The 25,384-nt window shown below is 41.1% G+C and overlaps 1 protein-coding gene across 9 annotated transcripts in view; it reads right to left on the bottom strand.

Moving 5' to 3' along the window:
• Positions 1-25,384, bottom strand: part of BANP (BTG3 associated nuclear protein) — a 141,048-nt gene that overhangs the window by 90,839 nt on the left and 24,825 nt on the right. For 8 of the 9 annotated variants that reach the window (XR_011650594.1, XM_071219751.1, XM_045191844.2 and 5 more), the window contains 3 exons: positions 22,270-22,408; positions 14,242-14,333; positions 10,626-10,825 (listed from right to left, as the gene is read on the bottom strand). Coding sequence is in view for 8 of the 9 variants with exons in the window: in XM_071219751.1 (XP_071075852.1) it covers positions 10,626-10,825; positions 14,242-14,333; positions 22,270-22,339 (362 nt within the window). In the remaining variant the exon portion in view is untranslated. Of the gene's footprint in view, positions 1-10,625; positions 10,826-14,241; positions 14,334-22,269; positions 22,409-22,986; positions 23,103-25,384 lie in introns of all 9 variants that reach the window. The other variant, XM_045191842.2, reaches the window with a different exon arrangement.

The raw sequence follows: 25,384 nt of genomic DNA, 5'->3' as shown, positions 1-25,384 counted from the left end.
AACACTTCTTAGGTTCCCTTGCAGAATGGCCTCCCCTGGGAGAATCAGGTTTGTATGAGTAGCACTGTCATTGCTTATTTCCAATTTCCAAAGATCAAGGAAAGCTTCCATGAACACCAAAAGCATTTAATCCAAGCAAAGAACTCATCCTGGAATAAGAAATCAACTGCCACCAAGTCTGATACATCAACAGTGACATGTCTATAGATGTTCACTCAGCAAACATCTAGGGCTAAGGGGACATGGGCTTGTTGCATCAAGTAGTTAAAACTGTCCACAATTATGTTCTTTGCTTAAACCTCGCCTTACACACATGGGTGCTAAGAGCACACCCCATTTTAGGAGAAACTAATCTTCCAAAGACAAGTTTAAATAACCTAAAATGCCCAAAGACCCAATCCTCTGAACCCTCCATCACCGATGCTGTCCTGAGTGGCAGTAAGTGAGAAGCCCACTTCAGGCACAGCAGAAATGCCCCACCCTTGGTTGTTCACATTCTGAGCTATTTGTATTAACCCAAACCAATAGCAAATCTTACCTTGAAGGCTTAGATAAGACTAAAACTTTACACAGCACTATATTATTTGCAAAGAACTCCCGACTCATTACCTATGTGAGGCAGTCAAGTCAGGCAATATTTCTAGCCACAGTGACCTCCAATTTTGTGTTCCGTGCCGGGCAGAAGGAGTTCATCAGCATATTTGAAAATTATTTGAGGGGGTTTTTGTCTCCTTCCCACCTACAATTAAGCCTCACTACATTATATTCTGCTGGCCACTGATCCTTCTGAAACTCAAAGTGAGTACTCATTAAGTTGAGCATGGGAAATCGATATAATACTAATTTTCTAATTTTTGTGAATGATCTCAAAGAAAACCTCTCAATTAACAAAAGCAAGCCAGCAAGAATGTGAAGTAATTTCTTCTGCTTTCTACTTATAAGAAGATATGTTGGACATATTCTTCTAAAACCCCACAAATTCTTGTTCCCAAAGCACACACTCTCCTCTGGCTTTTACAATTACACTCCTGCATACCGTGCAAGAACCTGGGTCACAATAAAGCAAGAAAATTTTCAGTTTGGTGCAATGTACTTAAAAAAACGGAACTGTTTACCAGCTTTAGAGTGTCAACAAGGGCAAAAAGGGGGTGAGGTGTGGCTGGGGGTAGCAATCCTCAGTTAAACAATAAAGTCAAATACTCAGAGGTCCTCAAGCCCAAGACAGGCAGATGGGCTGAGGCCCACCATGAGCACCTGCCCCCCTTTCATAGGGTGGTCCTGTCCTTGGGAGCCACTACACAGGGCAAACGCAGCCCCAGGACAAGTACTCCTGGGGTGGGATATAAACAAGGCAGGGATGTGTCTCTCTCAGGCCAGAATTTTAAGAAGAGAAATGTGGCTTCTCCAGCCTTTCCTTTCCCAGGCTGAGGCCTCTGAGGCCTTAGGGGCTGGCAGAGCACGGATGGGGATCACCAGCCTCAGAGCCACATGGGGGTGGGGAGAGAGCTGTGGGAGGCCCAGCAGCACCCACACTGCACCATGAGCACAAGCAAAAGGCCAGCCCGATGGTGTAAACGCCCAAGCATCGGGGATTCTTTATCACACAGTTCGTGTGATAATCAATACACCAAGCATTCAAATGAAACATTTACTAAAATTTACTTTAAAAGGTTCATTTGTATTGTTTGCAGGTTAAAAATTAAAAAGTCATAATAACCAGGATCCCAAAAAATACTCTTAGGGACAGAAATAAATTAACATTAAAACTTTCTTTCCGATATAATGAGATGAGCAAAATATAGGATAAAATCAACCCCTCCCAAAAAACCAACTGCACCAAAGACACGGGGAAAAGCTAATGCAACAAACTTTAAAAATCAGCTGATGAAGAAAGACTGTAGAGCAGACACTGGAAGGCCCAGGTCCTAACCTGCACCTTACCCTACCCCACAGGAGCCATGCTTGTGGATTCAAACTAATGGCCCCAAATCAGGACAAGAGCATGTTGGTTAGGAATGCATTTTTTTTTTCTTTCCAAGGAGCTACAGAAACTACTAATAAGAAACTAATGAAGAAGGGAAACCTGAACCACAGGGCTGACTCCCAGGTAGGAAAAGCACCCCATCACTGCACAGAAAAGCACGACACTTGCATGTGACACCCACAGGAATACACCCTGTGGGGAACACTTAGAAGACACCTGGTGTCCAGATCTTGACTCTGATACCGCCTCCCAAGGAAAGGAGAAATGGCTTGCTCTAGGACTAGGATATACAAGATGAGTGAGCAGGGAGGGTCTGGTCTTATGGTGCCAGAAAGTACGAAGTGCTCAGACCAAAAATAATCACACAAAGTAGGGGTGGAGGATGGGGGTGTCAAAGGCCACAGGAGCCACCTGAAAATGCTCCCAATGGCCAAAGTTAGAACAACTTGAGAAACGAAATATAAAGTATTGTGTTGGCCAAAAAGTTTGTTGTTTTTTTTTCCATACGATGGCTCTAATAGCTCGTAGTTGTCTTTAACTTCATTTGAAACAATTTTGCTAGACTGTATTGTGACAGCTGTCATATCAGCATGCATTTTTTTAAATTACCGAAATTGATGAACTTTCATGTATCCATTTTAATACTGAAGATGGAATAAAGTAAGCAACATTTTTGGCATATTAGGCTTTATTATTTCAAGAAAGGTAAAAACACAACTGAAAAAAAAAGATGTGCAGTGTATGAAGAAGGTGCTGTGACTGATCGAACGTGTCAAAAGGTTTGCAAAGTTTCGTGCTGGAGATTTCTCACTGGACAATGCTCTGCTGTCAGGTGGACCAGCTGAAGTTGATAGCAATCATGGGACATGGCCAACATACTCAAAACTTTCAAATCAATAAAGTTATTGGTAAAAATGAAAAATGAGTCTTTTATTTTACAGAAATAACTAAATGCACTTTTGGGCCAACCCAATAGTACAGATGCTTTTCAACTTATGATGGGATTATATCCCAATAAAACCACTCATCGAAAATACTGTTTAGTCAAAAATGCATTTAACACACCTAACTACCAAACATCACAGCTTAGCCCAGCCCACCGTAAACGTGCTCAGAACACTCACACTAGCCTGCAGTGGGCAAATCATCTCACACAATGAATACGCCATCGTGTATCCGTTGCTGACCCTGGTGACCACGTGGCTGACTGGGACCAGCAGTTCGCTGGCACTGCCCAGCATCACCAGAGTATCGTATTGCATATCAGTAGCCCAGGAAAATAGCAGAATTCAAAATTCTAAGTATGGTTTCTACTGAATATGTAACGCTTTTGCACCATTATAAAGTTGAAAAATCTTAAGTTGAACCATTGTAAATTGATGCTTATCTGCATTGGTTTTCTAACCCAAAGCATAAAATAAATACCCATTTATAAATGACTAAATTAATAAATGGGGAAGAAAAGACAAATTTCCCACAACAGAGTGTGTATAGATGCTCTACCTTCCAGGAAATGCAGTGTGACTCCCCACTTCAGAAGCAGGAACTGAGCTTAATGACACCCCTCCAAAGAGCATGGCTGAAAGGGGTGGGGGCTACAGCAAGCGCACAGTGGAGAAACCTGACTGACACTCCGCAGCCCAGCGATGCACTCCACGTGTCAGCACCCACAGCAACAGACAAGGCGACGGCGCACACCCTCGATAAGATGTGACCAGAAAGGCATTTGATCGCTATGGTCTTCCTTTTGAAAACCCACAGTCCAAGTCCAGTCAAGAGAAAAGCATCAGGCAAATCCCAATTGAGGGATATTCTATAAAACACCTGACCAGCACTCCTCAAAAAGTCATAATAAGCAAAGCCTAAAAACTATCAAGACATGTCACCTAAATGTCATGTGGTCCTTCCAAGGGATATTGTGAAAAATGTTATGCTAATGTATTCTAGAAGTTAGATGAAAAGGGAAAACCCCTTGAGAGATACAAATTAAACAACACTGACTCAAGAGTGTCGACACTGATTAAAGTTCTGTATTAAAGAAATTGAATTCATAAGTAAAATCTAAGCACAAATAGCTTCACTGGCAAATCCTGTCAAAAAGTTAAAGAAGAAATAAAACTAAAACTATAGAAACACATTCAGAAAATAACCAATAAAGGACAAGCTCCAGCTCACTTTTTGAGGCCAATATTAACCTGGTAACAAAACAGATAGATCAAAAAAGAAAACCATAGATTAACATACTCCATAAACATAAAGGCAAAAACCCTTAACTAAATATCAGCAACTCAATCCAAAAATAAATAAAAAGAGTAATACACTATGATCAAGTCAGATTTATTTTAACAGAAATGCAAGGGTAGTCTAGCATTCAAAATCAATTAGTGTAATTCAGTATAACAGGAGAATCAAGAAGGAAAAGCATAAGATCATCTCAAGCAGATACATTAAGAGCATGTGAAAAGTTGACACCTGCTCATGATAAAGTATCACAAAAAATAATAACATAACTTTCATGAAATCAGAAATAGAAGGGAACTTTTTGACCTGACAAAGAATGTCTACAAAAAAGTAACAACTAACATCACGCTCAAAGGTGAAAGATGATCTTTCACTCAAAGATTAGATACAGGGCAAAAATATAAAAAAGAATACACTGAAATAGAGAGGCTAGCCAGTGCAACAAAGTAAGACAAGACATAGAAATTGATAGGAAATAAAACTTGTTATTTAAAAACAATGTGACCACACACATTTTTTAAATCCCTACAGAAAAGCTCCTAAAATAAGTGAATTTAACAATGATACAAAATAGTGGTCGGTATAGAAAAACCTCTTATATTTCTATATACTACCAGTGAACAACTTGACAGTGAAATTAAATACAGTCTCATTTAGGATAGCACCTAAAAATACTCAGAAGCACAGAGACAAGTCAGATGAAGTGTGTACGGAAGTGGTGCACTGAAAGTGCATGACACTGCTGGCAGAAATTAAAGCCCTCGGAAGGGGACAGCTGCACCGTGTTCACCTACCAGAAGACTGCATGGTGTTAAGAGGGCAGTTCTCCAAATTAATCGACAAACTCAACTCAATCCCAGTCGCCGAGGTATGAGTTATTCTAAAACCAGGAGTACAACAAATTATTAGAATGTGCAGTCTATTAACATGTTTGACTATGCTTATTATCTGTTTCAGTAGACTGCATTTGAGCCATCAGATTATGTGGATGACTCCCTACATTGTATGTGTGTAAACTACTTGTATTCCTTGGTTAGTACTCAGCCCTGACATGTACAGGGAATCCCAACGAAGTCATCAAAAGTCTGCAGGTGTGTGAGACGGTGTAGACCAATCGAGAATAGAGATCATATGTATACAAAATTAAATAGGAACATCAAAAACTCAAAATTTGGTAAGGAAAGAATTAAACAAGCCCTTCATGGCTGAGACCAAACCATTCCATCACAACTCAAACATCCTTAGACCTCTCTCTACTCACAAGCCATGAGGGCTCGAAAGACCAGAACAGTCCTTCTGCAAATATCCACCAACATTTAAAACCAAAGACCCTCTGGGAAGCAAAATAGAAACCCAGCAAACCTGCATACTAAAGGGAATTTAAATAATTTCTTGATCAAATATTTCAATTTTCTCTCTGTAAGAAAAACTTTAAAAGAAATCACTTTTTTACTTTTAGAGGATTATAAAGAAGCCTCTGATTTATTACAGCTGTTTTAAAGTTGTAGAAACACAATAAAGCTGCAAAACAAGTTTAAACTTTTAAAAATAAAAATCTCAGTGAAAATAAATCTCAATAAAAATAAACTACCTGTGCATACAAAAAATTAAAATAACAAAACAGAAATCTATTGCTTTGAAAAATAAGAAACAAACATTTTCCTAGTTAGTCAATATGTTCAGTTAATGAAAACAAACCCAAAACATCTGGGTCTCGCGTTGCGCTGTGACTTACCCGATAGTCTGTTTCTACGAGATCCCACTGCACAAGCAGCTATTCTGTCCCACGATCCATGACCCACTGCCCGCGTGCAGCCAGTCATGCTGGCATTCCAGAGCAGTCATCAGCCAGGACAACACCCCACACCAGGCCAACACCAGGCTCAGCTGTGACTTACTTACTGTGCACTTTCCTCTAATGACTCTATATCAAAACTCAAAAATGTGCAAAAAATGGGTTTTCACACTGATCTATAGTATAAATGCCCTGTCCATACACTTGATCCTGGCAGCCCCAGCTGGACATTTAAAGAATGAACCGCCCTGGCTGCTGTGGCTCAGTGGATTGAGTGGATTGAGTGCCAGCTTGTAAACCAAAGAGTAGTTGGTTCGATTCCCAGTCAGGACACGTGCCTGGGTTGCAGGCCAGGTCCCTAGCGAGGGACGCTCAAGAGACAATCACACATTGATGTTTCCCTCCCTCTCTCTTTATCCCTCCCTTCCCCTCTTTCTAAAAGTAAACAAACAAAATCTTTAAAAATAAATAAATAAATAAAGGAGGAGCCTAGCCTACTCTACACAGACTTTCCCAGTACCAATGCAAAACAGCTTTAGAGTTAAAACCTCAAGTGGCTACTCCTGGAATTACGATGAGCAAAATCCAAATTATTGGCTCATTTGCAAGTAAGAAAAAAGCACCTACCTAAAAGAATTCAAGTCCATTTTCCTATTCCCCAAGTAGAACACCATTGTTGGGTGAGACCCCACCCAAGTGACCTCGCATTTTTACTACAATGATTAAGCTTCAGCACCAAAGAAAAAGATTTTTCTTTCTTGAATTTATTTAAAGAATCTCATTCAGGTATGGGATCTGAAAATCAGGATCCAAAATTCCAGTTGAGGTTGGCAGCAGTCTACTGCCTTCTGTGCTCCAGGAACTAAAGAGAGTAACTCCCAGAGCTGACAGCACAGTCTACTCCAGGCCAGTTTTAATTAGAAATCACCAACAGGTGAGTGGGTTTTGGTATGCAGAGAAGGACTCAAAGCTGGGCCCCACAGCCGAGAGGCTGCACCAGCCCCTTGCAGGTGGGGCTGGCTCTGGGCCACGTGCAGACTCTTCAAGGGGAAGGGAGAGTGGTATTTCAGCAAACAGCTTGTCACCCACTATTCAGAGACCTCGTTATAACTGAAAAGACCTTTACGGTGTCAGCACTTAGGACATACAATTATACTCAGAGTCCTCAACAAATCATTCACAACACATTCAAGTGAGCCTAAAGAACCTTAAGTAATTTTTAAAAGCATACTACTTGGATATAAAATAATTTAGGACTTATATAGATCTAATCTTTATTTTTCCTTTCTAAATTCCACTAGCCACACTTAAAACATACAATTCTCATTTACTTATGTGTTTACAAGTTAGTAACTTTCTAATTTAAATATACATTTTTTATTGATATACTGGGATTAAATTCTTATTCTTTAATTCTCCCCCAAATTTCTTATTAATAGCTTTCAATTGTTGGCATTTCTTTTTCTCATTTTCAGAACTTACCCAGAGAGAAATGCCAGATTTAGTATCTTCTTTAAAAATCATTCACATGCATCCTATTTAAAACTATGCTTATGAGAAAATGTAAGACTATTTTTTCCTTCTAATGATTAATTTTATATTAACCTTTATTAGTAATAATTGTATTAATAATATTAATAAACCTTGTTCCAATATACCATAAGTGTTTTCTATAATAGGCTGATTTTATCTCAACAATACAATTCTTTAAAACCAGAAAACCTAACTAGATTATACATCTGAATTATCATAAGAACCCTTAACTTTACCACACAGAGAAAACCATGGCAAGTCTCCCAGTGATAAAACCCTTCCCCCACAGAGGGAAACTCGGTGACAGTCCTGACCAGGAAAGCTGCCCAGTGTCCTTCCCACAGCCCGCAACCACTGTGATGTGAAGAGCGCCAGAGAGAGGCGGCTCCCTGCAGCCTGGAAACGCCTTTACAAGTAGCTCTGATGTCAAACAACTCAAAACCCGAAGGACTGTGGTACACCAGTCAACTTCGGCAGAATTGGTGCCGACCTCTCTCTCTCACACCTGCACGAGTGAGTACAAGTGAGTGTGGCAGTTTTGTCATGAGAACAGTGAGAGAAACTAATGGGCTCCAGCATTAGACTAAGTTACCTTTTCCTGCTCTTTTTAAAGCTGATGAAACTGGAAACTGGAAATCAACACAACTATATGACTTGGCCCAGGACATCCCAGCAGTTTCAAACCAGGGTGATTTGTGATGGGCAGAGGCCTGTTCTCCTAATACACCCCTCCTAACACAGAAGGAACTCCAAAACAACCACAGCTGCAATAGCTCTTCAGTCCCTGGGCACTCACCCTCGACCACCTGACCTGGTGGAAGCATCACAAATAATCAAAGGTGGAATACGAATAGAAAGGTGGAATACAAATAGACAGATTTTGTCACCGTTTTCCCTCATTCATCTCATGAGAGAGGTAACCATGATTACCTCTTCTGAACACAGGTAAAGAAGTGATACCCAACCAAGGAAGGCTGTCCTTAGAATATGTAAGCTTCTTAGTAATGAATAGGAAGCATGTCATTCATTCTTTTCTTAACCCTTAGAGCAATGGAGGTGCTGGGGGTGGGGGGTGTGGCAGTGTTGAAATCCAACGGGACACATCTGGTTATCAGAATTAAGGGATACCACTGAGATTTAGTGGGTATAGGCCAAAAAGGTTAAGACATCCTTCAATGCATGAAACAGTCTCAACTACCAAAAAAATCTTCCTGCACAAAGTTCAAATGTCCCACACATTCCTATTAGTAAAAAACATGCCTCTAGCTCTCTGACCCTAGAATCTTACTCCATTCTACATTTATACACAAAATATTTTTAGGTAGTTGTAAAATTTGAATTTTCCAGGAACTTAACTATTGTTCAAGTCTAGAAAAAAATATTTTGTTTTATTTGAAACCAGCAAAATCGCTCATCTTTTTACAATATTCCATCACCAACTAGTGTGAGTCACCAAGCAGGACTCAACATGGGAGGTTTGGGCATTTGGCCTGTTCACTGCCTCCTTATGTATCTAATCCAACCATTTACACATTGAAATACACGTTATTTTATTGTGAACTACTATCCTTCTGTTTCTCCTTCCATTACACTAAAGGCACTATATTCATATTTTAACTATAAATTATATTGTCTAAACATTGCATTCTAGAGTAAGAGGGCATTACAAAAAATTATTCTTAAAAATAATAATAAAAGCATTGGGTCTCATAGGTTGGAGACTCACTGCCTGCCCAGAAGACACGCTCAACAAATGTTTGCCAGGAGTAAACGCATGGGTGATCTGTTAGGACAAAACATAAACCAGGGCAAAAGGCCCCATCTCAGCCACAGCATGGACTGCCCCAGGTTCCCCTGGGGGAAGGAGATCCACAGAGTCCTTGACCCCCAGCTGGAGATCAAGTTTAAGGGCATGCATTGTTTCAAACACAACCAGGATACTTTTCAGAGTTAAAGGAGGCACTACAAATTATGCCCACGCAGCTGGCGTCCTCCACAGCTGTCCCAGACAAACCAGGACAGGTGACTATCTTGAAACTAAGGCATGTTTGTGATCATCCCAACCAGGAACTCCTCAATCCCACATTCCCCTGAAAGGTCCACAAAGTCCTTAATGCTTCTCCAGTTTCTAGGTACACGGGCAGGTCAGAACCCAGTCGACCCTGGCAGCAAGGCCAGCTGCTGTCCCTCCATCTCACTGTGGCGCCTACTCCTCTGCATCTACCAGGATGCCACCCACCCACACCCCAGGATCCCATTGCCCTTGCTCCTCACAGACACACAGGGCAGGAGGCAGCAGTCGATCCAGAGAACCACAACAGAAGGGCCCTCAGTAAAAATGCTTCAAGCTCTTGTTAAGTACAGAGACAAATTTTGCCACCAGCAAAAATATGGCTTCTTTGTAGCCAGCTATGGGAAAGCATAAAAATGCCAACAGGATGAATGGAACTGCTGCCCAAAGTCTGAGCTTTAGCTTGTCTCAGGGGCTCCAGTAGGTGACAGGGTGCTGTGGACTAATGAATATATAAAGATTTTGATCCTTAGTAACTCTTAAGTCCAAACAGATCAAAGATTTTGAGACATCTTTCTAATCTAACCAGATTCTTCATAAAGTTTCTATTCAAACAGCACATACACTATTACACATCACACTGAGATAAGGCTCTAAACATTTTTTTTAATCAGCACAATAAAAACTACAGACATGAATGGAAAGCTTGATATACTCAAGTAAAATTTATAAACAGTACTATGGAGAAAAACATCTAAGGATTTGTCAGATAGAAAAGACAGAGAAAAGAAAGAAGAAAAGGAAGGAAGGAAGGAAGGAAGGATTTTCAAAGACCTGATAGGTCAATTCCAAAGAAGAGATGAGCCAGTCTGGTTTATGTCAGAAGGAAAATGTGAGAGACCCCAAGCCGGTCCAGCAGGGTGTCACGTGTTCAGCTGGGGACTCAGTGAAAGAAGTGCCGTGAAACTGCTGAGGCAGATGCCCTGTGCGTAGTGCCAGTCGGGGAGTGAGCTGGGGAGCCTGGGTGAGGAGGTGACCGTGGCCCACTGGTCTGCTCTTACCATCGCACTTTGTTGCACGTCTGCGTCGCGCCGAGAGGGGAGCCTGCCACCATGGGGACTTGGATGGGACTGTGCTGCTTGTTTGTGACCAGATCCAGCTTTTCTTCTAATGATTTACAAGTAGCCTCGAGAGCTTGCAGCTTGGCTTCAATGCTATCCAATCGTAAGCATATTGTCTGGTTAATGGAATACAGGAATGACTGGAAGTGAAAAAAAGGAAAACTTCAGAAAAGGGATATCTTGAACTTTAAGGAGACAGTTTCAAGGAACACCAAATAGCTGTTTCCTAATCTGAATTGTATCTACCCCAATGAGAACAATCCCTGCACTTTAGCTCTTAAATTTTAAGCCAGAAACATTTGAGTAAACAAGTTCAACCTCTTGTATTTAAAATGTGATTACTGAAATCATGGTTTTACTTCTATTTGTAGTTTTGATCCTTAGTAATGCTTGAGTCCAAATAATAAAAATGTATATAGTCTTTAGCATGTTCCTCTATTAATCAGTAAGCTTACACATAAAACTAGTCACATCTTTCTAACTATAAAAATATATTTACTTGCAACATCAAAATAGTACGGAAACCATTGGTCCGGCACATTCACATTATCCCCACTGTCTTGATGTTGAAATTTGGTCAAAAAGTTATGAACAGCACGTCTGCCACCTAGTGGTTGACATAAGAGCTGCCTCACACTAGGTTATCATTTCTGAGCCAAGTCCCAATTACTAACTCCAATTGATTCCAATAAGCAGAGTCATGTATGACTCTGGACCCAAGAAATGGATCAGATACACACCTAGCCAGGAAAGCTCTTCACTTCCCACAACTGCCATTCCTGCCATGAGAAGCATGTTTTCAGGTCAGACTTCCACTGTGCAGCAAATGCCCTAGGCTGGTCTTACCAGCTGGTAGAAGGATTCAGAGTGCTAGTTAGGAGAAAGTTCATAAAGCACCCAATAGCTCAATGTAGTGGAAAGGCTGGCTTGAGAGTCAACAGCTGAAAATAATAAATCTCCCTTTCTCTCATCTTTCCCTCTGCTTGTCTACCCAAGTAAAAAGCTGGCCTCTGACGGACTGACAGGACACGCCGTCTAACTGCTGATGACCTACAGCATTAGCTAGGCCTGCTCTCCTAACTGGAAGCAAAAGAGCAAAATTAGAGCAATATCACATCATGCAGAGGCATCAGTGCCTGGGAAAGGGAAAAAATGCTTACTCTTAACAGTGCATTTTCAACAGACTGAGCTTAACTGCTGAAGAAGTTAAATGCATTAGTCTAACTGCCTGGTAGATATGGCAGTAAGGGAAAACAAGCCCGCACTGCCTGAACAACTCACTTTGTCTCAAGCAATCACGACCCCGATGAGACTCATGAGTGCTAACATACAAAGCAAGGGGCTAAACTCCATGTCCTCGCCTCTGCTGACTGCCTTCAGGAGAACAGGACGTTAAAGTAAGTGTGTGACAGGCAGAGACACACACACAGTGCAGACCCTCCATCACCAAGGACCTACAAAGAGGTAATGTCCATGGTTCACCCTAATGTAAGTCACCATTAGAACCATTCACTGGTGCTGAATTTTTGAGACAAAATCCCTTATAACTCCGCTATTCTTTATTATTTGAAGACATCAAATACTTGCTTTTGAATTCTTAAAATACAGTAAAACCCTATTATTTTAATTCTACGTTTAAAATAATCCTGCCTGGGGTTTGGACAAAATGCACTGCTATGTACTAATAAAACAATTATCAAAAAAAAATAACAAGGAAGAGCAGAGAACGTATTCTGAATAAGCCTTTTATATCAAGTGACATTAATCAGAGACAGTTGCATCTATTCATTGAAGACCTCTGGGCCATTTGGTGAGCAAACTTTTTCCAACAGCATACACATGTGGCAGTACTCAAACCACAGCCCAAGTCTAACTTATTGATAGCGGGACTAGGACTAAGGCTGGGCCACTTTCATTTTTTACTTTATACAATGTACCTCTAATGGTAAAACTGTAACTGCATTTTATTTTAAAATATGATAATTTGTTGTTACTAATGCAGCCATCTTCTATCCATTAGTTTGAAACAGAAATTTAAATGTGAATATACTTTTAAATCACCTACATATTTAAGCTTATACTGCTTCCCCTCATTAAGGAAATTAAGTTTTGGGGGACATGAATGTTTCTAAAAAGACACCCCATATAAATAGAGGGATTACATGAAAAATTACTATGGTTTTCTTCTCTCTTTTTGTTTTTTTTTTCTTTTACTTCCTATACTATGGTTTTCATCTGCATTGCTTTCTTAAACTTTTCACATGTGCTGATATTTATCTCCATGATTCTGTAAACACTAAACCAAAAAAGTAAACCCAAAAATCCAAAATCACTGACTGACTGACTCAGTGGTTTACAAGACTACATCTAGCAAACTTTAAAATTTAGGTGACTTAAATGGTAGTACAGAAGTACTTTGGCACAAGTGGAAAATATTAGCCACTCAAATTGTTCTCTTTCCTTATGTTCACAACAGGTCTACGGTTCCATAGGAAAAAGCCTCATTTGGCAGCAATCTCAATCTAAATAATGTTGATTCCTCATAATCTTTAAGGGAGAAAAATGGCTTTATGTGCCATGTAGGAGGTTGAACAGTGACTCCCAAAAATGATATGTCTACATCCTATCCCCAAGAATTCATACATGTGGTCTTATTTGGAAAAAGGTCTCTGTAGGTAAAATTAAATGAAGGATCTAGAGATGAGATCTTCCTGGATTAGAAGGACACCCAAAGTCAATAACGATGTCCTTATAAGAGAAGAGAAAGAGCCCCATCCGGTGTGGCTCAGGTGGATGGAGCATCAGCCCATAAAAGGAAAGGTCATCAATTCGATTCCCAAACAGGACACGTCTAGTTGCAGGTTCTGTCCCCAGTCAGGGCAGTACGAGAGGCAACCAGTCAATGCTTCTCTCTCAACTCAGTACCTCTCTCCCTCTCCCTCTCCCTCCTTCCCCCTCTCTCTAAAGTCATTAAGCATGTCCTTGGGCGAGGATTAAAAAAAGAGAGAGAAAGCCCTGGCTGATGTGGCTCCGTGGATCGAGCGCCAGACTGCAAACCAAAAAGGTCACTGGTTCGATTCCTGGCCAGGGCACGTGTGGGTTGCAGGCTGGGTCCCCAGTTGTGAGTGTGCGAGAGGCAACTGATCGATGTTTCTCTCACACACTGAGTTTCTCGCCCTCTCTTTATCCCTTACTCCCCCTCTCTCTGAAAATAAATAAATAAAATGTTTTAAAAAGAGAGAGAGAAGAAGAAGGGAAACCGACACTGACACATAGGAGGGAGAGTCCATGTGAGGATGGAAGCAGAGACTTCAGTGATGTGGCCACAAGCCAAGGAACATTTGGAGCCACTAGATGCTGGAAGAGGCAGGAAAGATCCTCCCCTAGAGCCTCTGGAGAACGTACAGCTCTGCCCACACCCTGAGTTCAGACTTCTGGTCTCCGAAGCTGTGAGAGTATAAATTTCTGTTGTTTTAGGCTCCCCAGTTTTTGACAATTTGTTACGGCAGCCCTAGAAAACTAAGATATCAACAATAAAATACATTAGTATTTTTACCTTTATAGAGGGGTCCTGGCAATTGATCTCTAATCGTTGGCGTTTCAAAGCTGGTTCATCTTCGTCTGTCACTACATGATTCTCCAGTACAACTGAAAACCAAAGGCAGAAACAAAAGACTTAAACTTTAACATAAAAAGTTTCATGGACTGTTTTAATATTAAGATAGTAAACCATCTGACACCTTAAGGTTAAATGAGAAGTGATACAACCTGTTTCATGGTTTCCTTTTTTATAGTTTTAACTTAAAATTTTCAGACACAACCTACAGAAAGTAGGTTCTCTCCTTAATCTCAAAAAAACCCTGACATACTGGATAAATAAATCCCCTAATGTGCCACTGAGTTGATCCTAACACCACAACTACGCACTTCTTATTACTCAATGCTCTATTTAGGCTACCCTGTTTGAATTTCAGCATAACAAAACCGAATGATTAATAATGATATTTTCACACTTTAAAGTCTTGGCTGTTGCCTACTTCATTACAAATTCAAAACCTTCCTGGTTATTACATTTTCTTAGGTGATGAGCATCAAAACAGTCCCAAACTTAACACACTAAGTTCCACAGAAAGGTATTCCACAGTGCCGCTGAAATCAATGCCTCCCCATCAGCAATTTTCAGCTGGTCATGGCTTCCCCACAGATGAGCAAGTGCCTTCCTTTCATCTAAAATTAGCTACAAGACAATATTAAAGATAGCCACAAAATCAAAGACCCAAACTGTCCACAATTCCATCATTTCTGCAAACCATGTTTCTCTGTTCCTGATTGCTTGCCCTAGACCTAGTCAATCACTAAACATTTACATACTAGCAATGACAGATAGAATTTCATACTCAACATTTTTTATTGAACATGATACCATGAGTAATTTTCCAGTTTGCTACAGTATTTTTCCCTTCTCATCTCCTTGCCTGAAATCACTAATGTTAACTGCCTGATGTAGTTTTCCTCACCTCTTTCTACAAGTTCACACACAGACACATAGTACATATGTACCAGAGGGCCAAGGCCCTCTTATATCAATAGATCTGTATCTTTCGTCCTCACTTAGCAATGTTAATGTGGACAGTCCTCCCAGTAAGTAGCTTTACCTCACTTTTTAACAGTGATATCAGTTTGTGGATCTATTTTATAGAAATGAATGTCAGTATACAATATACAAATATACAGATAGAACATGTATGTTATAATATTGTGTATATATACCTGTGCACACAGAAGTGCACTCATTGTAGCATTTGTGGGAGAGTGTCCACATGTGGAGAATAAGGTAGGGGGCATGCACACTTCGGCATATCATCCATCCTTTCAAACGCATCCCACGTTACAACCGAGCAGGGTAAACTCCATGTAGACAGACGACGCCTGGCCTCACTTGGACAGTGCTATCTGACCACATCCCAGCCCGTCCTCCTCCAATCCTCCCTAGACCCACAACTGTCCAACCACCTCCACTGAAGGAAACCTATCCACCTTTTTCCACCCAGGCCCACACAGAGGCTGGAACTAATGCCTGCTCATGCTGTGACACCAGCCGTGGCATAGGGACTACCACCCCCAAACAGAGGCCCTCCAGCCCCTCACACAAGGCTGTCTACCGATGTGGACACAGCTCATCCTGCTGGCATTTGATTTTTCATCTGCTAAGGGAGGGCGGGGGACAGGCACAGGGGAAGCCAAATGCATGGGTCACTGTAGCCCAGGCCCCGTCTCAATCAAAGCACCTCCACTTCAACAGGCTGTATATGTTGAGGTTCTAAATACTATCTTAATTTTTTTAAGCGTCAATGCCTTTAAACCTATTGTTACAAAATGACTCATCTCAAAGCTCTTAAGTGTAGAGATACTGCAATGGCCTATGACTCTAACACAAACTTTTTATGGTTCCTCAGTAAGAGCAGTAAAATGATCTCCCAGAGGTGACTACCCAAAGCTCCCCTGCAGAAACCAGCCACAGACCAACAATAACAAGGGGCAGCCTGCCTACCTAAGATTTTTGCATCAGATACTATTGATCCCATATGCAGAAAATGCCCTACCCACCTCCACAGAAATAGATGGGAATGAATGTTCATTTAATTAAGTAAAAAAGGGAGAAATCCATGCCTACAAGTGTTTGTGGTTAGCAAAACACAGGTTCTGAGAACTTTAGTCACAGTCTATTCACCTCCATAGGGAATCAGTAATTTTACTGGGACTGGGAGGACAGATAGGAATCCTGGCAATCATTTTTCGAATCCTTTTAATTTGCTGAATAGAGAGCCCTGTATGCATGGCTTTCTGAGGTCTTCATAGGCAGAAAGCCTGCAATTTCTGACCCAAAAGAACTCTCAGCACACCTGGCAAATGCCATGGTGCATTACACACATTTACACCAGAGAGGTTAAGTGACTTGTCCAGTGCCACACAGCTGGTCCCTGTAACTACAGAAAAGAAGACTCCATGTCCCTTGGCAGTGTGGAGCACCTCAAGCTGGAAGCAAAGGGCAGTGAAGCAGACATGTAAAAGGAGATGTGTCCATGGCAGACGACAGAGGCACAGGTACCAGGGTTCAGCAATACCTTCCCATGGGCTGTGGGACTGAAGTTTCTTTTCTTCTTTGTCCGTTGCTGAATTGTTTTTTTTATAATTTTGCATTCATTACTTTTAAAATTAGACTAAAGAACTCAATATTCATTTTAAAGCCATCACAATTAAATAGAATGAGAGGTCTAGTGAAAGTCACATGCAGACAGGTAAAGTGAGTGCAGCTCTATGGTGAGTACATGCAAAACCAGAACCTAAACATTTCTGTTTTAAGTGGAAATCAGAACAAACTGGAAGGACATACATGCAAACAATTTAAAAGCAGTCCTATTGCTAGGATTATGAGAAATTTTTGTTTCTTCTACTTGCTTAACTATATTTTTAAATTTCAAAAAGGTCATATTTTAGAGATAAGGGAAAAATAATCTCAATCCTAAACCCACTCTGAATGCAAATGTGTGTAATGCACCATGGTATTTGCCAGGTGTGCTGAGAGTTCCTTTGGGTCAGAAATTGCAGGCTTTCTGGCTGTGAAGGCCTCAAGAGAGTCCTGCACACAGGTTTTCATTAAACAGTCAATGAACTCTAGTTCCCAGTTATTTAAGGAACAGAGATGAAACAAAACAACATTAGAAATGACTTCTCTAAGCCTTCTTTGGGCTATAATCTACAGAGAGGAAATTTATATTGGAAGTTAACTATCAGAATTTTAATAGTTCTATCCCCGACCAGCGTGGCTCAGTTGGTTGAGCGTCAGCCTGCAAAGCGCACGGTCATAGGTTCAAATCCTGGTCAGGGCACATGCCTGGGTTGCAGGCTGCTCCCCAGCTGGGGTGCTTGTGAGAGGCAACCAAATGATGTTTCTCTCTTTCTCTTTCTCCCTACCTTTCCCTCTCACCAAAAATAAATAAATAAAATCTTTAAAAAATAAAAAGAGTTTTATAGTTCTAAAAATGGTTAAATTTTAGGTAACCGGAACATTTTTCTTTTATAACATTACAGTGTATGCTTCCTAAAGAAAGTGTTGTTCACGTACCAAAATACAAACATGGATTTTTTTAAAAATTGCTATATATAGTGATAGTGCTGCTTCTTTTTTAAGTCCAATGGTATCTATGCTGTGGTGCTAATGAGGTCAAGGCTACAAGTTCTAGCTCTAAACAAACTGGTTAGTTTTTACAGAGAAAACTGTAGTTGAATAGCTACACTCATATCCCCAATTTTGTTCAATGATCTGATAAGCCTCTTGATTTTGCCAGTTAATAGGTGATAGTGCTTCTTATTAAAAAAACAGAACCAGCTCTGAGCACACCCTGGCAGTGGAAAGGAATAAGCAAGTGCCTTAGCAAGTGCCTTATGAAAGGTGGCAAAAAGGGAGCCAAGAAGAAAGTGGTTGGTCCATTTTCTAAAAAAAGACCAGTGTGAGGTGAAAGCACCAACTGGGTTCAATATAAGAAATGTTGGAAAAACACTAGTCACAAGAACTCAAAGGCACCAAACTCACATCTAATGGTCTCAAGGGTTATTTTATTTTTTTAATCCTCACCTGAGGACATGCTTCTTGATTTTACAGAGAGGGCAAGAGAGGGAGAGAGGGAGAGAAACTTGGATATGAGAGAGAAACATCCACCAGTTGCTTCTCATAGGTACCCACCAAGGACCAAATCTACAACCCAAGCACATGCCCTGACCAGGAATCGAACCTGCGAACTTTCAGTTTACGGGACAACACTCCAAGTGAGCCACACTAGCCAGGGCAAGGGTTGTGTTTTTGAAGTGAGCCTAGATGATATGCAGAATGATAGAGCTGCACTGCATTTAGAAAAATTCAAGCTAATTACTGAGGATGTTCAGAGCAAAACTGCTTGACTAATTCCCATGGCATGGATCTCACCTGTGACAAAATGTGCTCTGCGGCCAAAAAATGGCAGACCACGACCAAAGCTCGTGTTGATGTCAAAACTACCGATCGTTATTTGCTTCATTTATTCTGTGCTGGTTTTACTAAAAATAGTAAAGAAGTCAGACTTCTGCCAAGATGGAGGCGTAGGTAGACACACTGTGCCTCCTTGCACAACCAAAAGAAAGACAATGACAAATTTAAAAACAAAAAACAACTAGAACTGACAGAAAATTGAATTGTATGGAAGTCTGACAACCAAGGAGTTAAAAAAGAAACACTCATCCAGACCGTTAAGAGGGGTGGAGACAGGCAGCCAGGTGGAGAAGACTCACGGCAAGGCAGTGGCTGGAGGACCTGGTGAGGTGGCGAATTGCAGAAAGGGCAGACCCACATTCTCGTGCAGATAAACCAGGAGGAACAACTAGAAAGCAACACAGACAGTGCAACCCAGGGCTCCAGCTCAGGGAAATAAGCCTCAAACCTCTGATTGAAAACACCTGTGGGGGTTGAGGCAGCGGAAGAAACTCCCGGCCTCACAGGAGAGCTCGTTGGAGAGACCCACAGGATCCTAGAATGTACACAAACCCACCCAGGAATCAGCACCAGAAAGGCCCACTTTGCTTGTGGGTAGCAGGGGAAGTAACTGAAAACTGGCAGAGATCAGAGCAAGCAGCACTGTTCCCTCTCAGAGCCCTCCCCCACATACAGTGCCACAAGGTTGCCTCACCCTGGCGAACACCTAAGGCTCCGCCCCTTACTACGTAATAGGTGTGCGGACACAAAAAATATGGCCCAAATGAAAGAACAGATAAAAGCTCCAGGAAAAATACAACTAAGCAACGAAGAGATAGACAACCTATCAGATGCACAGTTCAAAACACTGGTAATCAGGATGCTCACAGAATTGGTTGAATATGGTTGCAAATTAGATGAAAAAATGAAGGCTATGCTAAGTGAAATAAAGGAAAATGTACAGGGAACCAACAGTGATGGGAAGGAAACCAGGACTCAAATCAACAGTGTGGACCAGAAGGAAGAAAGAAACATTCAACCAGAACAGAATGAAGAAACAAGAATTCAAAAAAATGAGAGGCTTAGGAACCTCCAGAACATCTTCAAATGTTCCAATATCCAAAGCATAGTGGTGCCAGAAGGAGAAGAATAGCTGCAAGAAATGGAAAACTTATTTGAAAAAATAATGAAGGAGAACTTCCCCGATCTGGTGAAGGAAATAGACTTCCAGGAAGTCCAGGGAGCCCAGAGAGTCCCAAAGAAGCTGGACCTAAGGAGGAACACACCAAGGCACATCATAATTACATTACCCAAGATTAAAGATAAGTAGAGAATCTTAGAAGCAGCAAGAGAAAAAGACACAGTTACCTACAAAGGAGTTCCCATAAGACTGTCAGCTGATTTCTCCAAAGAAACCTTGCAGGCAAGAAGGGGCTGCAAAGAAGTATTCCAAGTCACAAAAGGCAAGGACCTACATCCAAGATTGCTCTATTCTTCTAGAATGGAAGGGCAGATAAAGTGCTTCCCAGATAAGGTCAAGTTAAAGGAGTTCATCATCACCAAGCCTTTATTATATGAAATGTTAAAAGGACTTATCTAAGAAAAAGAAGATCAAATATATGACCATTAAAATGACAACAAGTTCACAGTTATTAACAACCAAACCTAAAACAAAAACAAAAGCAAACTAAGCAAACAACCAGAACAGGAACAGAATCACAGAAATGGAGATCACATGGAGGGTTACCAATGGGGGGTGGGGGGGAGGGAGGGGGAAAGGTACAGAGAATAAGTAGCATAAATGGTAGGTAGAAAATAGACAGGGGGAGGGTAAGAATAGTATAGGAAATGTAGAAGCCAAAGAACTTATATGTGTATGACCCATGGAATGAACCAAAAGGGAGGAATGCGGGTGGGAGGGGGTATGTAGAGTGGAGGGGAATAAAGGGGGGAAATGGGGAAAACTGTAATAGCATAACCAATAAAAATAAAAATAAAAAAAACCACATCAGATTCAGGAGACCTCCTGTGCTCCACATCAACAGGTCCACCAAATCCAGAAGATGATGATACAAATCACAACTTGAGAATTGCAGACAAATTATTTGAAAGAAGTGGTCAATAAACTGACTCCAGATAGCACTGGAAAAGACATAGAAAGGCTTGCCAGTATTTACCTGCTCCGTGGTGTCTAGAAAAATCAAAATGGTGAAGAAGCCCAAATATGAATTGGGAAAACTCATGGAGCTTCATGGTGAAGGCAGAAGTTCTGGGAGAGCTACTGGGAATGAGACAGGTGCTGAAGTTGAATGAGCTGATGGATAAGAGCCCCAAGTCCAAGAAGAATCTGTTTAAAATCTAGACTTTTAGTGGTGACAAATTTGTTTTTAAATATGATTTGTGAAAAAAATCAAAAGTAAAATAAGGGAAAAACTAAGAATAGTATTCCTGTAGAATGCCTTCATTTCTTTATGACTACTCATTTAATTCCAAAATTATCTATATTACTCTCCCCTTCCGTAAGATACCTAATTTCCAAATGAAGTTTTTTTCAATTAACATAGCAAATAGGTCATACAAGATAGACATCATGCTTTCTTATAAAATTTCTGAAAATTCTCTTTTCTATAGGAAAAATAATTTGGCATTTCAATTCTACTATTCTAGAGAGAAAAAATGGGCAAAAGACACTCAGTGACTTAATTATGTGCACTTGTGACTTCAAACTTAAGAGAAATATAAAACATGTAAAACTTTAAGGTAGAAAAAAAAAAGGAGGAAACTTACTAAGAAACCTTTTTATAAAGTAAAAATGTAGACAAAGATTTTTCAGAGGTGAAGTTCTTGAAATTTAGGGTCTTCTTAAAACAAGCATTTAGTTAAGTTTTCAAAGTAAAGGTACACCTTTAACATCATTGAGAGAAATCACCAGCCTTTGCAAAAGAATAGGGAAGAAGTTCTTCTCATTCAGCTGATGTAGGAGTGACTTTAGTAAAACATTTCTGGGAAGTCTGTCAGTGTCTTATCAAAACTGTGAACACACAAAGCAATTCTACTTCTGAAAACTTAACATAAAAATGTATCTGCCAAGATATATGTGCAGGAATCTTTATTGCAGGAGATTATATGAAAGAAGAACAGTGCAAAAACTGAAATGCCATCCACAAGGGGAAATTTCAAGAAACTATGGGGGGAGGGCACCTAGAAATGGAATATCATGCAGCTGTCAAAAAAAAAAAACTGCAGTCAATCTGTACATACCAACACAGTAAGATTTCCATGACCCATGTCAATAGTGAATTTTAGAAGGGGGCAACTGTAAGGAAGAAAGTTGTCACAGGAACCCCACGGGTGGGGTAGGAAGAGGGAAAGAGACTGTCAGTGCCTGTGCCCATCAGAAGAGGGAAGAGCGGACAAAGTGCTGGAGGGCTACCCATCGGGGAATGGATCTTTCACACAGAGCGTGCATCACTCTTTCTCTTGCTTCCCTTAAAAGATTAAAGACAACTTCTGGAAGAGGTTTTGGATGTGTAAAGCACAGAGAGAACAAGGCCCATTTACTCTCCCACAGCTCTGTACCTGGGTGATGAGGACTCAGATCTTCTACTGCAATCTGCACCACATCCGCCAGATCCTGTTCTGACATCATCCAGAACGAGAGGAAAGGGGCCAGTCAGTGAGGAAGAAGCAAACTCACACAGGACTAGGATTCTGCCACCTACAAGACAAACAAAATGGCAGAGGAGAGGGAGATTAATGGTCATGACCTGTGAAATGGAAACTGCTGACCATGTATGTTCAAGAGGACATCAGACGGTTTTTAATATAGTTCTTCTTGTCCCAAACCACCAAAAGGTTAGTGTTCTTTGAGAATTGAGAAAGAGCCCCCAAACTGTTCATTTTGTCTGTTCTTAACCACCAGATTAGCCCCTACCTGAGAGCCTCTCACTTTATCAATCCATTCCACACCACCTCCAAAGTCACCTTCCTAAAATGATTTGAACATGTCATCCCCAAGCCAAGTCTCCAGTGGTCCCCCACTGCCCACAGAACGCGTCCCATCCTCCACCTGCTCCCCATGGGGTCTCGGCTCCTGCTATTCACACCATATCCTAGAAAACCATCGCACTGTTGTCTCCACCAGTAGCATACCTCTCACTCCCAAATTTCACCCAAATGACCCCTTCAGCCAAGGGTATGCCCATACTCCATTTCTGCTATTCAAAACAGCCCTCCCCTCCCCCCCCCCCCCCCCGAGTTCCTCTGTTTTGCTTCCCCTTGGCTTCCAGCACAAACCTGAACTGCAGCACAGCCCCACTGCTGTGCCCGGCAGCACCGCCATTGTGTCCACACTGCACCTTCCGGGACTGGGCCACCTCTGTGAGCTGTCATCCCTGAGCCTAGCACTGTGTCTGGAACAGAGTCAGTTACTTTCTTCCTGCTTCTGAAACACTGTGATTAGGCCTAGAGAAATCTTATTTTCCAAAACAAAAATGAGGCCATGTCATTCCAAATAAGACCTATCAACCAGGGATCTGAATTTAGTACTAGAAAACAGGATGTCCTGAAGAACCCAGGAATCAATGTCACCACAGTATTTTTATCATATCATACTTTATTTTATTTATAAGTAAATACTTATCAAATAAATTATTTACATATCTTCCCCACCTAGACAACATGCTCCCCGTGGGCAGAAACCATGCACTCCACCTTACAGCACAGCTCCTTCCACAAGTAAGCACTTATGACCCCGAGTCACAACCCCTGTGGGGCCGGAGGGGATGACTGCAAAGTTTCAGATCATCTAGTTTCAAGTCAGAATCTCCTGACAGCTTCTTCTAATGGTAAATTCCAACAGGCATTAAATTAAATTCACAAGTTGTATACTCTTAAATCCTATAAATATCGTGGTTCCTTTTCTCTTTTATCCAGATTTAAATTCCACAGCTTAAACAGTAGCACCTCCAGAATTTCCTAGGGAAGACAATGTGTAGGAGGAACCAATCTCTCTTAAATCTTCCTTCATAGAGTAAATGTAACTTTTTTACATAAACAACTGATTAAAGGTATGATCGTTAAAATGGTAAAGGTGTTTTTATTCCCGGATTACACACTTCACACAAGACTGAACGAGATGAGAAAGCATCAAATGTACTTAACAAAGAAGAGACTGATGACAAATCATCTGGATGAGAAAAAAGGATCTCAGAACCACTCTGAACCCTTGAATAGTCCAGCTAGGGAAAGATGGGAGTAACAAAAACTTTTAATGTTCCCAAACCCTCCCATAAAAACACACAGAGCAACTAGGATAGCAAAACCAAAATTCAGGTCACTGTCTGTAACAGAACTGAGTGATAAGGTGTTCCTAACAAACCCCAAAATACAAGTAAGCGGGGACACACCACTGACAGCTACAAGACCATCACGGTACAAGCAGGTATGAAGCAGTAAGCAGAGAAGCAATGTGTCAAGTTGAGAACAGCAGCTGAAACCCGGAAGTGAGCACAATCCCACAGTAGACAAATATAAGAGGTCTGCAGTCAAGTCTGAAAGGCCTAGAACATTCTGGGCCCCAACAACATTCAAAATTAATCATTCAGAGCTCCCTTTAGGTCAAACACACTGAAGAGAAATGACTGGGAACAGACTACAAAATATACACGACTGGGAAAACAGTGACAGAGGCAAATGAAAGTCTAATTACCTATGGAAGAGAAAAACAAAGCCAAGAGAGTTCAGAAAATGAACTGCTACATTTATTAAAACTTCCTAAAAAACACAGAAAATAGAGCTCTACGAACACTGAAATTAGTAAAACCATTCAAATAAAGTCTCCCTACTAAATATTTGGGAAAATTAATTCTACATAAAAATGAACAGAAAAAATACTGAGGTCTAATTCATGCAAAGACAATGTATTTTAAAAGAGACTAAGGCGTAAAATAACATCACACAGAAGTGAACGCATGCTAGAAAGACAAGTCGACAAAAGAGATGAAAATGCTATGGAATATTTCAAAACAAGTTAAAATACATAAAGCAAATATTACATTATTAACCATAAACCATCAAGAGAAAAGCTCCAAATGAAGTGACAGAACTCAGAAAAGATTAAAAACTAGAGGAAAAGAATTCTGGAAATGAAAACTAGAAGGAATCCAAGAGCAAGTAAACACAATAAATGATGCCTTCAGAAAAACAATGAGAAGAGGAGGAAAGTTTTAAGAGTAAAGAAGAATTGGGAGAATCAAGATGGTAGTGTAGGTGGACACACTGCGCCTCCTCGCACAACCAGAACTGACAGAAAATTGAACTGCAAAGACATCCGACACCAAGGAAATAACAAATAAACATTCATCCAGACCGGTAGGAGGGGCGGAGACGGGCACCAGGGCAGAGAGGACTCGCGTGGCCGTGGCGGGACCGAGACTGGCGGAGTGTGGGACAAACAGGGCAGGCAGTCTGACCACTAGCAGACCCTGCGGTCCCACATTCGCGCACAGATAAACCGGACAAATGGCGGGGAGCAAAGCAGACCGCGCAACCCAGGGCTCCAGCTTGGGGAAATAAAGCCTCAATCCTCTGATTGAAAACGCCCGTGGGGGTTGGGGCGGCAGCAGGAGAAACTCCCAGCCTCACAGGAGAGGTCATTGGAGAGACCCACAGGGGCCTAGGGCGTGCACAAGCC

Source organism: Desmodus rotundus, chromosome 12 (genome assembly GCF_022682495.2).
Source record: "Desmodus rotundus isolate HL8 chromosome 12, HLdesRot8A.1, whole genome shotgun sequence".
Taxonomy (NCBI): Eukaryota; Metazoa; Chordata; class Mammalia; order Chiroptera; family Phyllostomidae; genus Desmodus; species Desmodus rotundus.
Note: the sequence above shows the minus strand (reverse complement) of the source record. Positions and strands in the feature narration are given on the sequence as shown.